Genomic DNA, 23,297 nt, shown 5'->3' with positions numbered 1-23,297 from the left:
ACCAGAAAAATCCCTAAAAGATTTAGAGTTATAAAAGACTTTGCTGCCTTTGTTGGGACAATTTATAACTGAGCTGTTCTTTTGCTGAGAAAGAAAATACTTTAGGCCTTCTACAGATCCTTCATGTGTTGAAGCAGTATGATGAGAGACTTATTTTGACTAGAATCTATCAAATCGAGAATCTGCGACCCTTCTGTAATTTGCACTATGTACACAATAGCTCTATATAGTGACTCAGATACAAACTTAAGAAAAGAAAAGCAGCACCAGTAAAGGTTAGAGAAAAAAAATCTCTGCAGTGTTCTTCTCAATTATTCTTAGAAAAAGATACCCAGAGACAAGAAAATCAAGGAGCCATTCAAAACATAGTAGACACTCAGTGAACAGTTGATGGAAAAAAATGTGTAGAATAAAGAACAGCATCAGGGGATAATTTGAAGTTTTGCAAGAAACCATAGTACTCTGAGAAGTTGGTAATCCTAGCAGAAAAGCCGCAGCAGGAAACCCAGAGCAGCTTCGAGGAAGCGTTAGTGGTCCCGTAGGGGACAGGAGTACAGGTTCACCACCAACTGCTTCCTCAAGTTGGGAGTAAAGAACCGCACCCTAGCCAGGTTCAGGGGAGGCCTTGGCCACGGCCTTGTGGGGCGGCCCCAGTGGCTGCAGGCCTGAGCCTGAGAGCCATCTGGTCCCCAAAACCGGAGGCCGCAGCTCTTCCAACTCACACTTTCTTGTGCTGAGTGTTCAGGAAGCAGGCTTCCTCCATCTCATAGCCATTCCTGCAGAATGCAGAACGAAGGAGAACTCACATTCTATCTTTATGTCTTACCGAATCGATGAAACCATCAGTCAGCCTCCTGAGCTGCCAGCCCTGCCCTTCGGGAAGTGAGCTCGCTGGCGCCTTGCGCCGTGTGCCTGTGACAGTATACTGACCCCTCTTCTCTGACTCCCTGCAGAAAACCCGCTATGAGATGTATGTCCGCCTTCTGAAAGAGGGGGGCCTGGAGCTGCTGAGTAGCAGTGGTGGAGGGGGCGCCGCGGGCCTGAAGAAGTCGCACTCCAGCCCCTCGCTGAACCCAGATGCATCTCCAGTCACCGCCAAGGTCAAGAGAAACGTGTCGGAAAGGAAAGACCACCGACCTGAAACTCCAGGCATTAAGCAAAAAGTCACTTAGAATCCATCTGCGGCCAGGAAGTGCTGGTCGTGGAGCAAAATAGAGTTTTTCAAGATCTTTCTGGTGAATCCGTGAATATATTTAAAACAAAGTCTGTGACTAAATGGTGCATTAGTAACCTTTCCTATTGTATATTTTTGTTAGTTTCTGTACAGATTGTCTCTTTGCTCTTGATTTCTTTGCTTTGATGATTTCTGCTACCTGATAACTAATGCACCTTTTGTGAGGGGAGGGGATCATGATTTCAGAATGGATTATGTATCGCTTCTCCCTCAGGGTTCTCTCATTTGCACTCTGCTCAGTTGTTTTGTGTGTTCTCAAATCAGCTGTTAACACTTTTTATAAAGGTTAAAGATTTAATCCATTGTGAAACACTTAACTGGACAAACTTTGTAGTTTAGAAAATTCTAGCCAGAGTTAATATAAGCCTTTTCATGTGAAATCTTGCCCAGTCACAGAGGTAGAATCCAGCTCTCGCGCTCGCAGAAGTTCAGTTAAGAGTTACACTCACGGGAGGTGCCACTCCCCTGTGAGGCCTCATGCATCTGAGTGCTTAGTGTTGAGTCCGGCCCTGCTGGTGGGGGTAGAGGGGGGCAAGGACCTCAGGCCTGGGGAATTTAAGAAGCACGTTAGCTCGCTTGAAGTGTAGATTCCATTTCAGCCAAGCAAGGAAGGAGGAAGTGGCGTCTTTTGAAGGCTGAGGCAAGGTGGCCCCAAGTTCATTTTGTTTTCTAAAGGATGGTGGCAACAATGGACTCTTGGGGGCTGCAGCAGCGAGATGTGTTTTTGATCTGCAGGAAGTTGTTACCCCACTCCCACAGGGTCTAGACAAGGAATCCAGAGCCATCTGTGGTGGATACCCTGCCATCCGGGAATTAGGTTCTTTTATATATATAGGCATGGTGTTGTCTCCTGGTTGTAAGAATTTGGGGTCTTCCTAACAAAATAATATCAAAATGGAGCCCCTTTCATTCTTTCCTTAATAAAGCAAAATAAGGAAGGAAAAAGTTGTTTTCCCCTATAGTTGTTTGGCAATAGAATGTTGATTCTTTACAATAAATCTGAAAGGAATAAAATCCGAAGGAATTATGGCTGGAAAACTGAGGAATCTCCTGGTGACAAACACAGAGTCCCTTAGTCTGTTCTTGTCTCTGTCTCTGTGAAGCCGCTTCACCCTAAAATAAACCCTTGATTCTAAATCATTTCTTTGTATCTGCTCAGAGCAGTCATAAGCTTATTCCAGGGACAGTCCCTTTGAAATTCAGGGTGATAAACAGAACATTCTCTTACTGAGGAGAAGAAAGGAGTGAAAATTGAGCCCACTGTGAGTTAGAACTTTCTGATTTTGGAACCTGAAAACTCTGTGATCCTTAAACCTAGAATCTCCACAAGTTCAGAGTGAATGGAATCACTTCGAATGTTCTTTTCTCTCCCACAGAGATTTGCTCTTTTCTACTTGGTTTACTAGTTAAGGTGCTGTGTGACTAGAGGCTCAGGGACTCTGTGTGGGTAGCATGGCTCCAGGGAATTAGAGAAAACCTGCTCCTGAACCATGGTACTTTCTAGTGGTATTTTGTTCTGATGCACCAGCATTTATACAGGACTATTTATTAACATGCCCTTCCTTCAGCTGTAGAAATGCCCATACTTGCTGGTGCCCAGAAAGGAGAAACCCCTCCGTAAGGTTGTAGCTGCTTTGCTTTGTGGTGTTTTTGCCACACATTTGAAAAACTCCCTCTAACCCTCTATCTTGTTTATTAGGTAAAGGCAGTGACTAAATTTGTTTCAAGACCTAGAAACAAACAGGGTAGTTACCAACATGGCCCATGTACCTGATTCTTTCTTTGTAGCTTCTGACTGAATCCAAGGTTTCTACAAGGGAATAGTCTTTCTTCCTAGAATCTGAATCATCAGTGTGTGTGCTTTCTGCCTAGATCTTTATCCTAAGCAGAGGGGAGAGAGGTACCTAGACCATATCATCTCTGAGCTTCAATAACTAAAGAAGAATCAACATCCCTGACTGGCTTGAATGTGTGTGCTCCCAGTATGTGTGTGTCTGTGTATGTCAAATGTCTCCGTGTGTGTCACTTAGAGTCTGTACCAGACATGGAATGGTACCTTGCTGCAGTGTTTAGACACTCGAGCAGCTCTGAAATGCCCAGTGAACATCAGCACCACGACGGCGTTGTGCTCACTGTGTGACTCACTAATGTTATCTCCAAGAACTTCTGGATATGCTAATAGAGAGACAGATGAGAAGGGCACTTTTGAAGCTGTGGTATATACTGCATTCCCATAGTTTATCTTGAAAAACAACTGCAACGGTTATTTTGTGAGCCGTGATCCCAGACTGCCATCGTTAGGGGATGGGCTGAGAACACCTCCCCCTGAGGCCTCTGGACTGTCTGGTGCCAGTGCTCCTTGCAGGCCAAGAGCTTATCCTGTAGGAGACAAGGCCCCTTCTGTGACAGGATCCTGAGAGCCTTGCCCATAGCCAACCAGGGTCTCCTTTGTGATCATTTCTTTCCCGTGGTGTCTAGTCAGGAGACATGACTGAAGACCTTCCCCTTCACAGTTCCTCCACGCCTGCCACCCAGTTCACGGTACAGGGGAGCCCCCTCCTTCCCTTCTGAAGGTACTGCCCCCCCATCCCTCACCCATCCCTTAGTACCAGGAGCCTTGCGATCTCTCTCCATCTAATAAGTTATTATTCCTCTTTGCAGAAATACACCTAATATTAATTTTTAGTATAGAAAATCTTGAGAGTCATCAAAATACCTTGGTGACGGTCTTGTTGCCGAATTGTCCATAGAAGCAGCCGTGTGTGGAACCGGAACCAAAGTGTCTCAGAGTGTGTTCCCCCACCTCACATGTTGACATTTACAGGGAGGGGTCAGGATTTCCTTGTTAGCGATCGAAACCTAATTACTAGCATGCAAGAGTCTTTATTTTATTGCCAGCCATAGACATTATTTGAAGTATGCTTTTTACAGATATCATTTGCTGACTCTTAGTAATGCCTGATTAAACCAAGCAACACTTCTGCACATTTTAATTACCTCGTGTGGAGAGTCGTCTGGGGGACTGCAGTCCTGGACCATGTGAACCTTTTCTGTTGCTCTTGCGTAAAGAGGATGGACAGCACCTGTGCAGGACCGTCTTTGCTTCTCCGGCTGTGATCCTCATTCCAAAGATGAGTGTTTCCTGGTCAGAAGTGACGTGAAGGAGTTAATTCTGGGAGAGAAAAATTGGCTGGCTCTCCAAGGCCAGTCTAGGGTTGGTCTCTTGTGTTTGTGTTTCACCCTGTGGCCAAAGCACAGAACCCCTGAGGCTGGAGAGGGGTTTACATACCCAGCAGGGAAGGAGCCTCCTGCCAGCCCTGGCCTGTTGTCCTTCCAGCACAGAAAGAGCCGGGGAAGACATTCTTAGGTAGGGCAGGGCTTGCTTTGGCCTCGAGCTGCACCTCTTCTCTGCCTTTATCCCTAATCATAGACAATTGGAAGAAAATTGACCTTAAAGAAGTTTCTCCATTGTCTTACTTTGAACACTTTCTTGGGTTTAGTTAGTGGTCACTGGAATTTGATTCTTTGGCATTTTTCCTTGTTAAGCTTTTTTAAGGCCAAGTTCACAGGGCATTCTCAGCCTTGTGGTCCAAAGCTCTGTAGTGTAGCTGTTGTGGACCGGGCCAAGGGTTCAGCAGGTGGGGAGCCACCTTCCTTAGCTGCAACAATGGACAACCTCCTGATCCCTTCACTTTTCAATTGTCAGAATTTTTGCAATTATAAGATTAGCGCTGTTAAACAGGAATCAAAGTGGCACCCAGGACTTGTTCACAGTAGAGCCTGGTTAATGACTAGTGTGACTTGGGCTTAACTAGCACCTGCTTTTCTCACGGAGCATCTGAGTTACTCTGACAGAAGATCAGCTTTTGTAAGGAGATGAGCCTCTGGGCCTTCCTGGTTCCAAAGCTTTCTGGCTGTCTCTTCTCCCAGGCCAACAGTCTGCCCCGGGCAACAGGTGTCTCCATTGGCCTTGGACATCTTATAGTACCAAGTTACCCAGAGGACTTCAGAGACCAGTAGCTCACACAGAATAACCCAACAGTGATGAAAGGTGCTTTGTCACCACTTCTGCTCTCTTCTCAGTGTCTCACTCTCAAAAGGAGGACCAAGGTCCAAAGCCATTGCCATTTTCCTTTTGTGCCCAGAGTACCCAAAGCCCGAGCGGGAAGCCTCTGCCTAGGACAGTGAGTGGCAAGTGCCTGCAGAGAGAATGTCTTCAGAGAGAGAGTGCCAGTAAAGGTGTGAATCTGCATGACAGTCTGTGGACTTGACTGCAACAGCAAGAAAATACCGCAAGTTAAGTAGTTGTATATACAGTAGGTTTCCTTAGGTCTCTTTGGCTCATTCTTTGTAATTTACGTGTGTGTCTGTAGTGTTGCAGGCTTTTGGAGAATATTGATAGTATGTCAGGCATCCAAGAGTATGCCTTCTGTCACCTTCCAATGTCGTAGTTGTGGGTATTTATAGTTGTATGTATCTATATTGTATCAACGTGTAGATTGTACATGTACAATATACAATATATACATGTACATGTACAGTATATGGCATATGTACATCAAATTTATTTTTGTCCTTAACCAGTGTGATATGAAAAGCAAGTAAAAACCTCATAGGATTGAATATATAATGCAGTTTTTGAGAGTCTATACAGTGGTACTGTTTTATTAAACTTAAATTCAAATGATATTTTGATTAATTTTTTTAATGATAAGATTTTATGCTAGAAAATTTCGTCTGTGAGCTTTGAATCACCAGAGCAAAAATGGCTCTGAACTAACTTTGTTAAACTATTTCAGTGTACTGTGTACAATACCCGGGGTGGGGCTGTAGCTCATTATAATTTGAAATATACAGAAAGAAAGGGGAAAAAAAAAAAAAACACAGGCAGCCTGTGCAGTCTTAGCAACTTCAGTATTAAGAGCACTTAAACATAAAGTCAAACTGACAATTTGGGGCTTATTACAAAATGTGATGCTTTAAAGCACACGTTCTTTATTGTTGTAATTAGTCCAGAAAAATAGAGCTTTCAGAAGAATTAGCTAAGTGCCCAGCATATCATTTATGTTCCTGTGTCAGTTTTACAGCAGCCCAAACCACCCTCCTAGCACTGCGTCCTCATCCTCTTCACCTTAAAGAACTATCGCCAGCCCTGCAGCAGATCAGGGCTTCCAGAGATCTGGGACTGCCCTCCAGGCCTGCGGTTGCACAAATTAGCATCTAGACACAGGTAAAAGAATTTTAGGACAGGCTATGGACCAGGTTAAAACTTTAGTATTTTTATACTTAGGTCTCTTTTCCGGCCTCTCCCCAAAGAAGAGCCACTGGCCTTAGTTGTCTGAGCTTACTGCCTATCTTAAAGTATATAAGTATTAGATAACTAGAGATTAAAACTTTATTAGCCAGCATGTTGGTATATTTAAAGCAAAACTGAGTGTGTGTGAGTGAGTGGTTGAGTGCAGTGTATTCGTCTACGCACACTGCCTGTCGTTCCTCGTGTCCAGTTCAGAGGGTGGGAGTCGTGGGCTGGGAGGCTCAGCTTCAGCTCCAGGCTGCAGTAGTAGTGGTGGTTACACTTGCGTTTTTTTAATTAACTCTGCAGTCTCAAACCGTTTTTGCCAATGTATCCTATTTCCTAATCTGTTTTTGACCGCGCTGTGAGTTGGCTCTGTGGCTGCGCAGCAGGGTCTCTGTTCCACAAGAGTGTGTTTCCTTCTAAGAACTATAGTGATTTGCAAAAGCGTCCATTTGACTCAGAAATCATATACAAAAGGAATATCAAAATTTAAAAGTTTCACTTTGGGGCTTAATCATTTGAAATGTTTGGACTTTTAATATAAAGCCAAGTAACCATTTGGCATGGATAATAACGTCTCCTCTGCGGAGAGGATGCATGCTCATTGATTTTTAATGCCATTAGGACCCTTTCTTAAGCTGTAGGAACAAGAGTCAAAGTGAGGATGTGGGGAGTGTGTGAGCCGCTTGCCTTCCGCTGAGGGAGACGTGCTGTGGCCTGTCCTCCGCTCTGAGAGATCTGGCGCACGTGGAGCCTCGGCAGTGTGTACATGCACTTGCACACGTGTACACAGCGAGTGTCCTAAGTGACATAAACTTGAGACCCAGAGCGCCCGAGTGTTGCGAGAGGTGTGGACCGAGGTGACAGCGGCCCGCAGGCCCCTCCCGGGCGGGCAGGACTTGGAGCCCCGCATCTGACCTTGAGATGCTGTGCGGGGAGGCAGGTGGCTGGCAGTTGGGGGACGCTCATCTCCTGTCCGGTGGACCTTCGCTCCCCGGCGTCCCGCAGTGGCTGGCGTGGCCATCGTCCCCAGTGGCGCTGCTGCTCGCTCTCTAGCTGGTTCCTTTGAGAAGGGAATACGGGGGGGGGGGGGGGGCACAGCCTTCCCCCCGCCAGGCTCCCCTCTGAGCTGGTGGTGGGGCTGGAAAGGGGAGGAGCCTGGCCACGATGGGTTTCCCTTCGCAGGGTGGAGGCTCAGCTTTCATGAATAGTGCTATAAAAATAAGCACCTTACTGTCAGTTCCTGAAAATGCTGGTTACTAGGGAGAATTTTGGAGTTTCCCTTACCATTTCCCCAAGCGCCCCCCGGGGAGCCCAGGCACAAGCTCAGTTCAGAACCCACTGTGGGCCTGGGCTCCTGCTGGGACGCCCCCTCAGAGGCCGGCATGCACCTCTCTGCAAAGAGGGTTTCGTCCCAGCCTCCCTCCTCCTGGGCTCCTAGGAGCCCAGGGTTGGTCCATGTGCGCCTTCCCTGGCTGCAGGGATCCAGCTGTCCTCATTGGCTGACCCTGCTGAGGGTGACCGAGTCACTGCAGTGACGCTTGACAAAAGGTATTAAACAATTCTCTGACTGAAGACAAGACTGCATATTTTGCCTTTGCAAGAAACAAGATGGCAGGTTGAACTATAACCGGGGATGGATGATCTCTTTGCCTTTGCACCTGGATTTCTGGAAATGGATAAGGTTTCGCTTCCGCGGAAGGGTCAAGGGACGCAGGCCGCTGCCGCGCGGTTCTCCCCAGGCCCCATGAGCCCTGCTGCGCAGAGGCCTGAGTGCCTCCGTGCATTCCTTCTCCCACCCCCCGCCACTGGCTTCGGAGCCTGTTTCTAGAGCAGAAGTTGATGCAGTGAAGAGCTGGAACCGCAGCCTTGATTACTGTAGGGCAGGCAGAGGGCAGAGGTTTGTATCCTTTAATATAAAACAAGCTTTGAACTTTTCCAACCTATTAACTGGATTATGTTTACTGGGGTTCAAACTAATTGGCAGAGTGGGTCAGTCCCTTACCTTCAGAGCTTTCTCCACCAGTCACTTCAGTTTCATTGTAGTCCCGGTGCCATATGTCCCTGAAATCATGAAAGTAATTAGTGATAAAATAGCAGCCTGCTCCTTTTCAGTGGCCAGACTGTCAGCACTGGCAGACTTGGGTGAGCCCGTGGCACCAACTCCTTAGGAAACCTGTTCCTCCTCGCCCACCAGATTCGAGAAATGCTGTCTCCTAGAGAATCACGGTATTTATGGTGGTCATCTTTTGAATGGAACAGTAATTTATGTGGATACTGTTAAAGTGTTTAAAGAATATTTTGAAAATTAAGTTTACATTTTACGATCGCTTTATTTTTTATTAAAATGGTTGTATATAAATATTACCCTATCTTACCATTGTTGAAGGAAAGCTAACCGTGCAGACCAGTGAGTCACCTGATGTGTATAGAAGCTGTGATGTATAGAGTACATTTCTCTACTGTATAAATGCTCATGAATATAACTCTTCCTGTGTTTTTATAAGTTGGGGATAATTTGTTGTTTTACAACAACAAAATTTATTGCATTTAAATGGTTTTTATGTAATAGAAATCATGCAAAATAGTGAAGGATTTAAAATATGTATATGATATATGTAAATGTACAAACTTTAGAAAGAAATAAATCCAACAAATTTCGGTCATTTGGGGGAATGTTCTTATTTGTTTATTTATTAAGCAGCTGGTTTGAACCCCAATTAATTAACAACTAACACAACACAGTACATACACCCCCTCGCATAAAAAGCCAACCACAAGCCCCACAGTGAGAGTTGGCTGGGGAGGTGAGAAGGTCACATTGTCAACCCTGCCTCCCTCCGCTGGGCTCTGTGAACCTGTGTGTGCGAAGCCTGCTGCTGCCTTCGTCAGAGGCTCTGAGGAAGGAAGGATGAAGCTTTTTGAAGTAATTTCAAGAATCTACACGCATCCCACTCCAGCCTTCCCACCAAGGCAGAGGGGCCGAGGGGTGATTGTCGCCCTAACGTGCAGTGCTCACCCCTGCTCTGTGGAGCCTCGTGTGTGCATGTGGGTTCTCTTAACCTAACTTGATGCCCAAAATAACATGTTAACTTGGAAAATTAGAAAAATAAAATTCCACCCCAATCACTTAACTTCTGCATATTAGAGATATTAGAGACCAAAACCCTGAGGAGTGACTCTCACAGGGATGGATGGATGGGGGGCAGAAGAGGGCCTGGGCTGCCACCAAAATCCCTCAAATGTGAATCCCCTTATACAAATACTGAATCATGTCACACACATGGAAGTAATATGTCATATGTCAGTTATACCTCGATTTTAGAAATTCAAAAACAAAACAAGCCATGAATCCTCACTGCCCAGTTGTCTGTCCTCTGGAGCTAGGAGTCTTCTGTATCTTGTCATATTGTTTGTTGCACAGTTAATAATATTAGAACGAAAGGAGCTAAAGAGATCATTTTTGAAAGATGACATTCATAAGAGAAAACTAAAACACAGAGAAAATTAATATACTATAATGAAAAATGTAGCAAGTCTAAAAACATCTTGTCTCTAGACTAAGTCCCTTGCATACACTGTGGGATTTTCCGGTGAGACTGCTGAGTCACTGTCAGCTTTTATTGAGAGGCTGTCAGCAGCAGGAAATACCTCTCTCCTGTTAGAGAAGAGTGTGAATTCTGGATGCTGTGCACAGTGAGCTTGACTTTAACTCTGGTCGTGGCTTTAGCTTGAGTGATAAGGAAGCAGCGGTTCCTGGAAGCCAACATGGTTTCCCAAGAACAAACCATTTCAGACACATTCATTTTGAATTTTGTAAGATTAGGTAGATTAGAAAAATGCAGTAGGCAGAATATCTGAGCCATATCATCAAAAGAATTTAACAGGGTCTTTAATGAAATATGTCTGGGCAAAATGGAGAAGGCTGATCTGGACATTAGTACAGCTGGTGAGAGTGTCACCACTTGAACGGTGCTAATTAAAGGCACATGTCCACCTGGGCGATCCTGCTGTGAAGCTTGCCTTTTGGCCCCATCTGTTGAACATTTTAATTAATAACTTGACTAAAGCTACAAAAGGCGAGTTTATTAAAAATGTGTATGTCATAAAGCTGGGAAAGAATGATTATACTGAATGACAGAATCAGGATTTGAAAAAAATCTCATCAAGCAGGGAAATGGTGCAGATTAACAATGTAAACTGTAAGAGTGAAGATCTTACACTTCAGTTATTAAAAGAACAATTATCAAGGCCAAGGTAGGCCCTGGTGTTGCCTAGTGTAGCAAACACCTGGAAAAGAAAGTCTGCGGCCTCCATCCCAGCGAGCTGGGCGCCAGTGCCAAGGGTCCCGGGCACCCTGTGCCGGGACACAGTGCAGTTCCTAAGACACTGCCCTCCATCAGGGAGACGGCGCCTGCAGAACTTGCCCCGAAGCATGGGATGCGAACACAGGGGAGGGCGTAAAAGCAGCAGCCAGGATGGCAGAAATATGAACAGTGACGTGCAAGGAGAACCGGACACGCATGAGCTGGAGACGGCCAGCCCATGACAGACCAGGGATGTTTAAATGAGTCGCGTGTAGGAAGGAAAGGAGAGCCATGCTGCAGCAACCTAAGGGGTGACTAGGATTGGTTAGTGGAACTTACAAGGAGAAACACAACAGTGAACCCAAGAGAGAGCTGTCCACTCAAAGCTGCCACGACAGACAGGTCCTCCGCCCACAGGCGAGTTGGGACGTGGGCTGGCGCCGGGGCAGGGGCTGGGGGCGGGCACTGAGGACCCAGAAAAACTTGCTGCGGAGGTTGCGTTGTAGAAAACACGGTAAGGGATGCTATTACTCGAATACCCGGCGCTCAGGTGCGCGGCACCCTGCTGACCCCTCCGCACCCGCCCCTCCTTCCATCTCCACGGGGCTGGGTGCCCGAGCACCGACGTCCCCCACTTCCAGGGGAGGAAAGCCTGCATCAGGCCCCATGTCTTCAGGTCCTCCGCGGCATTTTAACACCTCAGCAGCGTCCATCTCCACCTGCAGGAGGAACTGGCAGCAAACGGCCCGCGCTGGATCCAAACTCCCGGTCCCGCTGGGCACGTCTGACCGAACCGGTCTGGGGCGCGGCTGAGGCCCCGGGCTCACGCTCGCCCGACTGTGCCGCGCAGCCGGCTTGAGAACCGCCGCCCGCCGGCCCGGCCGCGCGTCCTTGGCCCCACGTGGATGCGCCCAGCCTCGGACCCTCCAGACCCGGGGAGGCGGAGGCCTGGGCGTCTTCCCCGCGCCCGGGGCTTGGCGCGCGCTGGGGCCTGGGAAGCCCTGCGGCCGTCCCGGAGGCTGAGCCCACGGGTGACGCTGTGCGCAAAGCTGGGACCTGAGGACTGCTGCTCCGGTCACTCGCGAGGCCACGGGCAGCCATCCGTCTGCTGCGTCGCCGGGCTCGGTGCAGTGCTGCCCTGTGCCCGCACCTCTCCCTGTCCCCACCGAGAAGGGAGGCCGGGCCACCACCCCCGCGTAGGGAAATGTCCGCTGGCGGCGCCGCGGTGGCAGCGGCCAGGGGGCCCCTCGTACGTGCACGTGAACCCGGAGCCCCGCTCACAGTTCTCTGCGCCCGCGGCATCGCTCCCCTAAGGCCCCCAGACCCAGCCTGAGGCCCGCGGCCCGGCCTGACCCACGCTCCCTCTGTCAGTCCCCTTTCCCACCCTCGCTGTCAGGATACCCTGCCCCTCCTGCCCCGACTAGAGGTACTTCGACCTCAGCTATGACTGCATTCTGGCCGTGCCACCAACATCCCTGAGAGGGGTTTGTGGCCTGGAAGAGTGTGCGTCCGGGGGAATCTTCCCCGCAGCCCGCCAGGGGTGCGACTGCCGGATGGAATACAGGATGCCCAATTATATTTGAATCGCAGATAAATAACAATACTGACTGTAAGTATGTCCCATGCAGTATTTGGGACATACTTAGGCTGTAAAAGTATTCAAATAGAACCGAGCATCCTGTATTTTATCCGGCTGCCCTACCGGGGGGGGGTCCCTCTGGGTAGAATTTCCTCATGGAATTTACCCTTTCTTGGCCCAAAAGAGGATCTTGCCAATATCTTTGAGTTAATCAGACTCGTGGAAGCTCATTCACGCTGACCAAGCTCACGAGGGATGGGAAGTGTAAAGCCAAGTGCCAGCGTGGCCTGGAACGCTGCTGTTGTGGAGACAGACGCTTTCTGGCTCAGGCACATCTGCAGTGGAGTCAGATTATAATCTGTGTTGCACTTAGCCCCTCAAGGGCGGAAAGCTGTACCTTGCTCAGCTGCGTGCCAGGTGCTGGCCATGTACCTGGCGGCCCGAGCAGCTGTTTAATAAATATATACACGTCTGATGGACTCAGAGAGGCAGCAGGTGCCATTAGGTGTTCTCGGCCAAGGCCTCCAGCCGAGATCATTTGCAGCACTTCTCCCCACTGAGGGGCCATGTCGCCAGCAAAACCACAGGGAACCACAGGGTCTGGGGTGGATGCTACCCTGGGCAGTGCTCAATGAACACGGCCTCACAAGACCTCTGTTCTTAAATGGTTAAGAACAGGGATTCTGGAGTCCAGAGGAGCTGCCTTTAACTCCCTACTCTGCCACTTACTGGCTGCGTGACCTTGAGAAAGTTACCTAACCTCTCTGTTCCTGTTTCCACAATTTAAGAATGTGAAGAATCATATAATAACCAATTCATAGGCTTTTTATGAGGCTTAAATGGAACAATACATATAAAATACCTAGCACATCATTTGGCCCTTAGCAAGCCCTGTAATAATAATAATAGATAATATTAACTAACATTACCTTACCTACAATATTAATTCCATTAATGATAATTGCCAGCTTGTTCATCCTGCTTCTGACCCAGGAAGAATTACGTTTTAGCATATATCTCGGCTCATCCACTATGCGCTGATTTTGTAATGTAACTCTTAGAACAATTTTGAAGAAGGCTGCTTTGACAACCTCCAGCCTGCATGTAGAGATCATTTAGCACTTATGCTGTCTACTTGTGTTATGGTCTCAATCCTCTAGAAAAGTGGCTACTGATGTGGTAGCCACTAATCACATGAGGCAATTTAAATTCAAGTTAAATGCAATTAGAAATTCTGTTTCTTAGTTGCATGACATACATGTCTCAACATTTCCATCATCTATTGGACAGCACTGCTCTAGATTCATATTAAGTTGAGATTTTCCACACATTCACATAGCACATGATATCGTATCAATGAAAACTCATTTACGGATCAAGACTCAGGCACACCAACCACCCAGACATGATTCATTCATCCAACAAGTATTTCTTGTTGCCAGTAATACCAACAAACAATACAGCCAAGCATTACTTGCACCTGTACATACAAGACACAATACTGCCGAATAGCTTCAGAGGAAAATTCCAGTAAAAATGATATAAAGTATAATAGGGATCTAATTGAAAGTTAAAAACTAATGAAACTTACTGGAAAAGAGTGTACGGTTTGACCCAGTGAGCAAGTCTGTTCTGAATTTTTGTTTTGGCTTCTACCTTTGAAATCTGGATATCGATTCCTCTCCTTGCTCCCCCAGAGCAAGGTGGGGATGACAACCTGGGTCTCCTTCCTTCCTTTTGTCCCCTGGGAGACCTAGAAGCAGGGCTGCCCCCTGCTGGAAATGAAGACAATTCGCAGCCCCGTTGTGGAGTTTGCAACCCGAAGACGCTGGCTGTTGGGCAGTGTGATCTGTGGCTCGCCACTGTGTTTCCTGTTTAGGTGACCCCACGATTCCCAAACAGGTTCTGCCCCCATAATGAGGGACATGCCCATGGACGGGGGTAGATGAAAGCTCAGATCTGGGAATTTTGGTTCTGCCTGAAAGCATCCTCAGCCCCCCTTCAAGGCAGCATATTCGCCTCAAAGCCCAGCTCAATTCTAAAGCTAGTTGTACCCGCCTGGGAGTCCATTTTCCTGAGGGGAACTTTCAGTCTTGACTTTTGGGGCTCAGTAAGCTTGTTGGATAAAAATAATGGTTCTGGTAACAATGGTGAAAACTAGTACTTATTGGAAACAATCTGTGCTAAGCACTTGGATGTATTATTTCATTTAACCCTTACAAATGACTTGCCCCAGGTCACATGTAAGTGATGGAGCCAGGATGTGAGCCCAAAGTTCCATGCCCAGAGCTGAGGCAGGAGATAGATGGGCTCCAGTCTAGACATTTACAACAGGCCTCCTGTTCACACTCCCCAGGGTGAGAAACAGATGGGCTCCGGACATTCACTACCAGCCTCCTGTTTACATTTCCTGAGGCAAGAGACGAATGGGCTCCAGGCTACATATTTATGACCAGTCTCCTCTCTGCATTTCCAGATCTGCACTTTGATATAAGAAACAACAGGAATAGGGTAAATAACTGGACATTGGACACTTGTATGGCAGGAACAGAGAAGGGCTAAAACCTTCTGAAAGATCAAGAGGTCACACACTTCCCATCCTTGGGGCAAGGGAGACATTACACATACACAGGAAGTCTCCATGGGGTCAAAAAGGCAGGGGATGCCAGACCATAAAAAGTCTTGCTATTCTCCCTCCCAGACACCCTTGCGATGAAACCCATTTTGACTGAGGGGTGCGTGCGCACCTAGGGGAGGGTCCTGAGGCAGATTAGCCAGGGGGGACAAAACAATACGATTGGCCAAAAAGAAGACAAAGACCCAGAAGCCTGTCACCTTATAAAGGATTTAAACTTCCCAAAGGTGCAACTGTCGCAACTCTGTCGCTGAGTTCACACGTGCTTCTTTCTGCCTGTACTCTGAACGGTTTACTTTCCTCTATACCTTCTGGTTCCCTGTCAAATTCCTCCTTTCAAGGTAGACAAGGACTGGGGATTTAGATTCTAGACATTGCCCACCCTGGTCTAGTGGTTAAGATTCCTGGTTTCCACCCAGGCGACCAGGGTTCGATTCCCGGTCAGGGAGCTAAGGTCTTGCTTCCAGCCGCTGTTCACTGCAAGCTACCACTCACAGTTGGGTGCATCTGAAATCAGAGCCACAAGGCTAACTACCTGTATCAGACAGGGTCCAATCAGGAGAGAAACCGCACAGTAATTTCATCAGGGAGAATTTAACATTTAAAAATGACTAACTGTAACAGAGGATTGAAATAACATGTAAAAGGTAATGAAAGCACAAAAGAAAACAGGAGTTGCAGATGTAAGGTGCAGCAACTACCCCTAGGGCTGAGAAAGGGCACCCAGGGAGGAGTCCTTGTCTCCCCCAGGGCTGAAATCCAGACCTTAGGAAGATACAATACTGTGCCTCTGTGCCAGTGGACACTGCTGGATGTATGTCTCTAGAACATGTTAGACATCTGTCCTCTGGACTGCCAGGGAGAGCGTCTCATGGGGAAAACTGCCTGCCCAGGGGGATTTAGGAAGAAGCTGCTGCTCACTACGTGCTGTGACTGCTGTGCGCTGCAGGAGCCTGGCACTGACAGGCCACCCATCCTGCAGGAGCCGGGTGCATCCACTGCAGGAGCCAGGCTCGCAGAAACCGAGAGCTGGAGGAGATTCAGTCACCAGAAGGTGAGCACTGGGGCAGCGCGTGAGCAGGAGCCTGCGGAACAAGCCCATCAGATCCAGAAAGGAAAGCCCCGCCCTCTGGAATCTTTCTCCGGCACCTCCCCTGACAAAGCTTTGTGCCATCTGGCAAAGAAAGACATTTCAAGGACTCAGACCCGTTTGCACAGAGCAGGCGGTGAAGGTGAATTCAGACTGGAGACGAGCACGGATAGCTGGCTCACTGCTGAGTCGGGAACCATCTTCCCCGAGAGGAGCAACATGGCATGACGGCCAAGAGCTTGAGCTCGGAGGCCAGAGGGACCCAGGCCGACTCCTGCCTTCACTATTCACTGTTCCTGCTCTGTGGCTCTGAGCAGAGTACTTTTCTATGTGCTGATTCAGATTCTTCTTCCTCCCAGCATTTGTTTGCTTTGAAAACTTCTAAATCTTTGGAAATTTGAAAAATTAGCACAGTGAACACCTGCCACGTGATGGCTTCTCTGGAAGCAGAAGCCGAGACAGAGTTTGTCTGTGAGGTATTGATTAGGAATCAATACCTGTGGAGGAGGGAGGAGGATGAAGGGCAGGCAGAAGAGGAGCCCGCCTGTGGTGGAGCCTGACGCCTCCCTGTACACCCTGTGGAGCAAGCCCCACGCTGGGCCAAGTGGCTGGGCTTTGTACCCTAACCTCGCAGCACCAGGAAGAGCAGGACCACTGGGGCCAAGGTGCGGGGGGGGGCTCCCTGCAGCCCGCAGGTCCTTCCTGGAGGAGATGTCAGTGGTCCACATCCGTGCTCCCAGATTCACCAAAGGCTAACATCTTGCCAAACTGCCTTTCTACCTTTCTCTCTATAACCACTCACTCATTCACACACACAACACCCACACTTTTTATTTTAGATGAACAGTTAGAAAGACGTTTTTTTCCCCAAGCCATTTGCAGACATCATGAAACATCACCCTTTAATACATCAGCATGCATCTCCCAAGGACAAACACATCCTCCTACATAGCCCTGTACCATTACACTCAAGAAATATAACACTGATAAAATTATATTACCTGATATTTAGTCCATATTAACATTCTTCAGATGTCCCAAAAATATTTAAAGCTTTATATAACTTTTATAGAAAAATATTTACACATTTATAGCATTTTTTTTTCTTCTAACCAGGATCAATCAAAGGTCAAAGCAATTATATTTTCAGGTATTTATTCTGCCCTTTCCTCTCTCTCCTTCTAGGGTTGTGCTTATACATATGATGTACTTGACATTGCCCTCTAGTTCTCTGACTGTGTGCTCTGAGTTTTGGTTTTGTTTTGGCTTTTTACTCCTTTTTCCTTTGTGTTTTTGTTTGGGTATTTCTATTGATAACTTCAAGTTCACTGATTCTTTTCTTGGATGTCAGGTCTGTTTGATGAACCCTCTGAAGACTGTTCATCTCTGTAACTTTAGTTTTTATTTCTAGCACTTCCATTTGATTCTTAGAATTTCTGTCTCTTTACTGAAATCTCATTTAATCTTGCATATCAACCCCCCTTTTCCTTAGGGGCTTTAGCGTGATAGTTATCACTATTTTAAATTTCTTGTCTGATAATTCCTACATCTGTGTCACATCTAGGATTGCTTCTGCTCATTGCTTTCCCTCCTAACAGTATGGTTTTTCTTCTGACCTTTTCTTATGTCTCAAATTTTTTGTTGTTGAAAGCCAGAAACCTTATGCAGGACTGTAGAAATTGAGGTAAATACTTTCTATGCCAGGAAATAGTCGTGCCTTTCTTTCTTCTAAGAGAAAGAAGCAGGTTGACCCAAGTCAGGGGTTGAGCTGGTTTGGGGTTTTGTGTTGCCGTGGCCCCAGGACACCACTGGCTTCCAATGCCTCCAACTCTGCCTTGTGGATGACCTGGGAACCGCTGGACCTGAGGAGTTTCTCACTGTCCGTTTCCCTTTGTGCTGTGCCTCCGATGGGGTGTGTTGGGAAACTTCTCCATTCCATGCAGAAGCCAGGACTCTGAAAGCTATTGATTTTTGTGTGACAATTTTATACCCCAAATTTCCTATTCTGCTACTTTACTGAATTATATTCTTTTTATCAGTGATTCTCTTCAGTTTTCCAAGTATATGATCATATAATCCAAAAACATACTTTTACTTTCTCTCCAGTTTTTATGCTTCTAATTGTTTCCTCTTGCCTTATTTTCTTGATTAATACCTGTGGTTGCAGGACAGAGCAAAGAAAAATACAGGATGCATAGTTACATTTGAATTTCAGACAAGAAACAGTTTTTCAATATGAGTATGTCCCATGCAATATTTGAGAATTCAAATTTAACTGGATATCTTATACTTTATCTGGCAGCTCTACTTACTAGAACACAGTAATGTGGTCTGGGAGCACCTTTTACTTTCCCCTCACAAATGTTCCCACAATAACGCAGATGTTGATTTTAATACCAACGTGTGTATTTTCTATCATGTTAAAGAAGTTTCTGCAATTCCTATTTTATTGTGTTTTTATCAACAAGCAATTTTGTTGAAGCCTTTTACATACACATGGAGACAATCACAGAATTTTTCTCCTGAGCTTTATTTACATGTTGTATTATGTAGACAAATTTTTAATCATTTTGTATTTCTAGGTCAAACCTAGATAACTTGGTCACAATTCATTATTTTTAAATAAGCTGCTAGTTTCTGTGCTAATTTTAAAAAAAATTTTACATCAATGTTTATAAGTGAAATTGGTTTGACTCTGTTTTGTGTTTATTCATTAGTGTTATCCTTGGATTGTAAGAAGAATTTGGAAGTTCCTTCTTTTTCTATATTTTAGAATATTAGAATTATCTGGATTTTGAAAAATTCCTGATGGAACTATATGGTCCAATACTTCTTTGTGGAATAGATCTTTGATAAATTTCTCTATTTCTTTTATGGAAAATGGTCACATACAATGTTCCAAGTCTGCTGGGGTCAATGTTGAAAAATTGCATTTTCCTAGGAAATTATATATTCTGTCTGCATTTAAAATTTTATTCACATAAAGCTGTACAGGTAAGCTCTTATGGTTTTTGTTTACTATCTTTGATGGCTTTTTACCCCTTGACACTTCTTATTTTGTATATTTGTGCTTTTTTCCAGGTTTCCCTTGATTAGGTTAGATACTGGGTTTTATATTTCATTGCTTTTTTCAAAGGATTTGTGTTTTGATATATGTTTTTCTGTTTATTTCTGCTTTAATTTTAAAATTATTGTCTTTCTTTTGCTTTCTTTTTATTAGTTGATTTTTCCTTTTCTAGCTTTTTGAATTGGGAATCTAATTCCTTTTATTCTCAAGTATTTACTCTTATTTATTATTTAATGTTATTAATTTTTCCTCTGATCACTACTTTAATTGTGAAATACATGATACCTAGTGTTTTCATTATCATAATTTAAAAGAAATTTTGCAGTTAAGATTTCCACTTCTGCTCTAACCAAAGACTTATTTGTTATAGGTATTTTAAATTTCCAGGTTGAAGGACCTGTTAAATGATTGTGAAATGTTTGTTATTAATAAATGTTTCTTATTAATGTCCTACTTCATGCATTATTGAATCCCCTGTGTGACACAGTGTGGGCAGCGTTCATGACGGTTCCACGTGCTGAGAAGAGCGGATCTCCTCTATTTTAGGGTGTAAATTTAAAAAAAATATTTCAGTTGAAATACAGTTGATTGGCAATATTGAGTTAGCTTCAGGTGTACAGCACAGTGATTCAGTTATATATGTATTTTTTTCAGATTCTTTTCCATTATAGGTTATTACAATATATTGAATATAGTTCTGTGTGCTATACAGTAAGTCCTCGCTGTTTGTCTGCGTTACATATAGTAGTTTGTATCTGTTAATCCCATACTTACAATTTATCCCTCACCCTCCTTTCCCCTTTGTTAACCACAAGTCTGTTCTCTATGTCTGTCAGTCTGTTTCTCTTTCATAAATATGTTCATTTGTGTCATATTTTAGATTCCACATATAAGTGATATCATATGGTATTCATCATTCTCTGTCTGATTTACTTCACTTAGTATGATAATCTCCAAGCCCATTTATGTTGCTGCAAATAGCATTATTTCATTCTTTTTAATGGCTCAGCAATATTCCATTGTACATATATACCACATCTTCTTTATCCATTCCTCTGTCAGTGGACACTTACGTTGCTTCCATGTCTTGGTCATTGTAAATAGTGCTGCTATGAACGTTGGGGTGCATGTATCTTTCTGAATTAGAGTTTTCATCTTTGCCCAGGAGTGGGATTGCTGGATCATATGGTAACGCTATTTTTAGTTTTTTATCAGGGTGTAAATTTTGATATATAGCTATGCCTTCTACCTGATTGATTGTGGCTTGCTTGTTTTAGTTCTTCTAAATTTTTAGATATTTCCCACTCATGATCTGCCTTGGACTATGAGTAACATATTAAAATCTCCTATTAGTGCAGTTTCTGCTTTGTGAAGGTGGTTGCTGCTTTATTGGTATATAGTTATTCATAACCATTAAATCTTCATTGTGAGGTTGAACATTAGCATTTAAAAACGTTTAATAATTTCCCCCTGAATTCTACTGTTTGCTCTAGGAATCATAACCCTTCTTCCTTACCGTTTGCAATTGCCTGATATAACCTTTTCCTGGACCTTTATATTCAACCTTTCTAAATCACTTTGCTTTCAGCGTGATGTGCACATCATAGCATTCGGTTTGCTTTGTGACACACTTGAAAAACCTTTTTCTTTTAATAGGTGAACCCATTCCATTTATATTGATTGATGTGACTAATATCTTTGGTCTCAAATCTGTCATATTATTTTAGGTTATATTTATTGTGGTTATGGTGTTATATATGTACTCTGTTTCAATGTGATCTGTTTCTTTGATCATTTTTACATTTAATTTTTAGTTGCTTTTAAAAATTGAGGTAAAGTTCACATAATATAAGATCACCTATTTCTCCAAAGAAGACATACAGATGGCCAATAGGCATATGAAAAGATACTCAACATCACTAATTGCTAGAGAAATGCAAATCAAAACTGCAATGAAGTGTCACCACAACGGTCAGAATGGCCATCATCAAAAAGTCTACATGTAATAAATGTTGGAGAGGGTGTGGAGAAAAGGGAACCCTCGTATACTGTTGGTGGGCATGTAAATTGGTGCAGCCACTATGGAAAACAGTATGGAGGTTCCTTAAAAAACTAAAAATTGAGTTAACATATGATCCAGCAATCCCACTCCTGGGCATATATTTGGAAAAGATGAAAACTCTAATTTGAAAAGATACATGCACCCCAATGTTCATAGCAGCATTATTTACAATAACCAAGACATGGAAGCAACCTAAGTGTCCATCAACAGATGAATGGATAAAGAAGATGTGGTACATATATACAACAGAATATTACTCAGCCATAAAAAAGAATGAAATAATGCCATTTACAGTAACATGGATGGACCTAGAGATTATCATACTAAGTGAAGTAAGTCAGACAAAGACAAGTATCATATGATATCACTTATATGTGGAATCTAAAAAAATGGTACAAAGGAAGTTATCTACAAAACAGAAACAGACTCACAGACATAGAAAAACTAACTTACAGTTACCAAAGGGTAAGGAGGGGAGAGATAAGTTTAGATAAGTTTAGTTTAAAGTTTAGGATTAACAGATACAAACTACTATGTATAAAATAGATAAACCAGGACTGACCTACTGTATAGCACAGGGAACTATGTTCAATATCCTGTAATAATTCATAATGGAAAAGAACCAGAAAAAGAATATATATATGTATGTGTATATATATATGTATGTGTATATATATACATATGTGTGTGTATATATATATATATACATATATATATGTAACTGAATCACTTTGCTCTGCAGTAGAAACTAACACAACATTGTAAATCAACTATACTCCAATTAAAGGAAATAAAATTGGGGTAAAACTCACATAATATAAAGTCAGCCATTGGAAAGTGAACAGTTGGTTGGCATTTAGTGCACCTCAAGTGTTGTGCCACCACCACCTCTGCCCAGTCCCAGATGCTTCATCCCCTAAATGGAAGCCCTAAACTCACCAAGTGCTTACTCCCCATCTTGCTCTCCCTCCAGTCCCTGGCAACCTCCAGTCTGCTTTCTGTCTGGATTTTAATTTGCTTCTGTGAGTGTGCGGTAAAGTGCATATTAACAGAAAAGTTGCCATTTTAATCGCTTTTAGGTGTACAATTTAGTGGCATTAATTATGTTAACAGTGTTATGCAACCATCGCCAGTATTTCCAAAGCTTTTTCAACATCCCACATGAAAACTCTATACCCTTTAAGCAATAACTCCCCTTTCTCCTCTCCCCCAGCTCCCATTACCCTCTGTTCTATTGTACTCTCTGTCTCTATGAATTTGCCCATTCTGAATGCTTCGAGTGGAGTCATACAGTGTACATCCTTTTGCATCTCATTTATTTCACTTAGCACGATGACTTCAAGGTTCACCCATGTTGTAGTCTGTGTCAGAACTCCGTTCCTTTTTATGGCTGAATAATATTCCATTGTATGTATGCACCATATTTTGTTTATCATTCATCTCTTGATGGACACAGGTTTTTTCCACTTTGGGGCTATGGTAAATAACACTTGCATGAACATTTGCATGCAAGTATCTATTTTAGTCATTTTCAGTTTATTTGTGGTATATATGTAAGGGTGGAGTTGCTGGGTCATATGATAATTCTATGTTCAACTTTTTGAGGAACTTTCAAACTGTTTCCACAGAGGCTGCATTGTTTTATATTCCCACAAGCAATTAAAGATTTCTCAGCGGAAATTGAGGGTTCCAATTTCTCTAAATCTTTGCTAATGTGTCATTTTCCATATTTTTGTTTATAGTCATCCTGGTAGGTATGAAGTGGCATCTCATTGTGGTTTTGATTTGCACTTCCCTAACGACACTGAGCATTTTACATGTGCTATTGGCCATTTGGCTATATCTTCTTTGGAGAAATGTCTATTTAAATCCTTTGCCCATTTTGTTGTTTGTCTTTTTGTTATTGAGTTGTAGGAGTTCTTATGTATTGTGGATATTAAACCCTAATCAGATATATAATTTGGAAAAAATGTTTTCACATTCAGTGGGTTATCTTTTCACTCTCAGGATAGTGTATATTTATTTTT

At 44.2% G+C, this 23,297-nt stretch overlaps 1 protein-coding gene across 10 annotated transcripts in view; it reads left to right on the top strand.

Annotated features, from left to right (window-relative positions):
• The window catches only part of PSD3 (pleckstrin and Sec7 domain containing 3), a 669,219-nt gene that overhangs the window by 566,359 nt on the left and 79,563 nt on the right, over positions 1–23,297 (top strand). For 9 of the 10 annotated variants that reach the window (XM_079909122.1, XM_079909125.1, XM_079909127.1 and 6 more), the window contains one exon: positions 954–9,190. The exons of the other annotated variant lie outside the window; for it this stretch is intronic. In XM_079909122.1, the coding sequence (XP_079765248.1) occupies positions 954–1,172 (219 nt within the window). In that variant the 3' untranslated portion in view covers positions 1,173–9,190. Of the gene's footprint in view, positions 1–953; positions 9,191–23,297 lie in introns of those variants that run through there. 10 annotated transcript variants of the gene reach the window in all.

Source organism: Stenella coeruleoalba, assembly GCF_951394435.1.
Source record: "Stenella coeruleoalba genome assembly, chromosome: 21".
Taxonomy (NCBI): Eukaryota; Metazoa; Chordata; class Mammalia; order Artiodactyla; family Delphinidae; genus Stenella; species Stenella coeruleoalba.
This window is presented reverse-complemented; position numbering and strand designations above follow the sequence as displayed.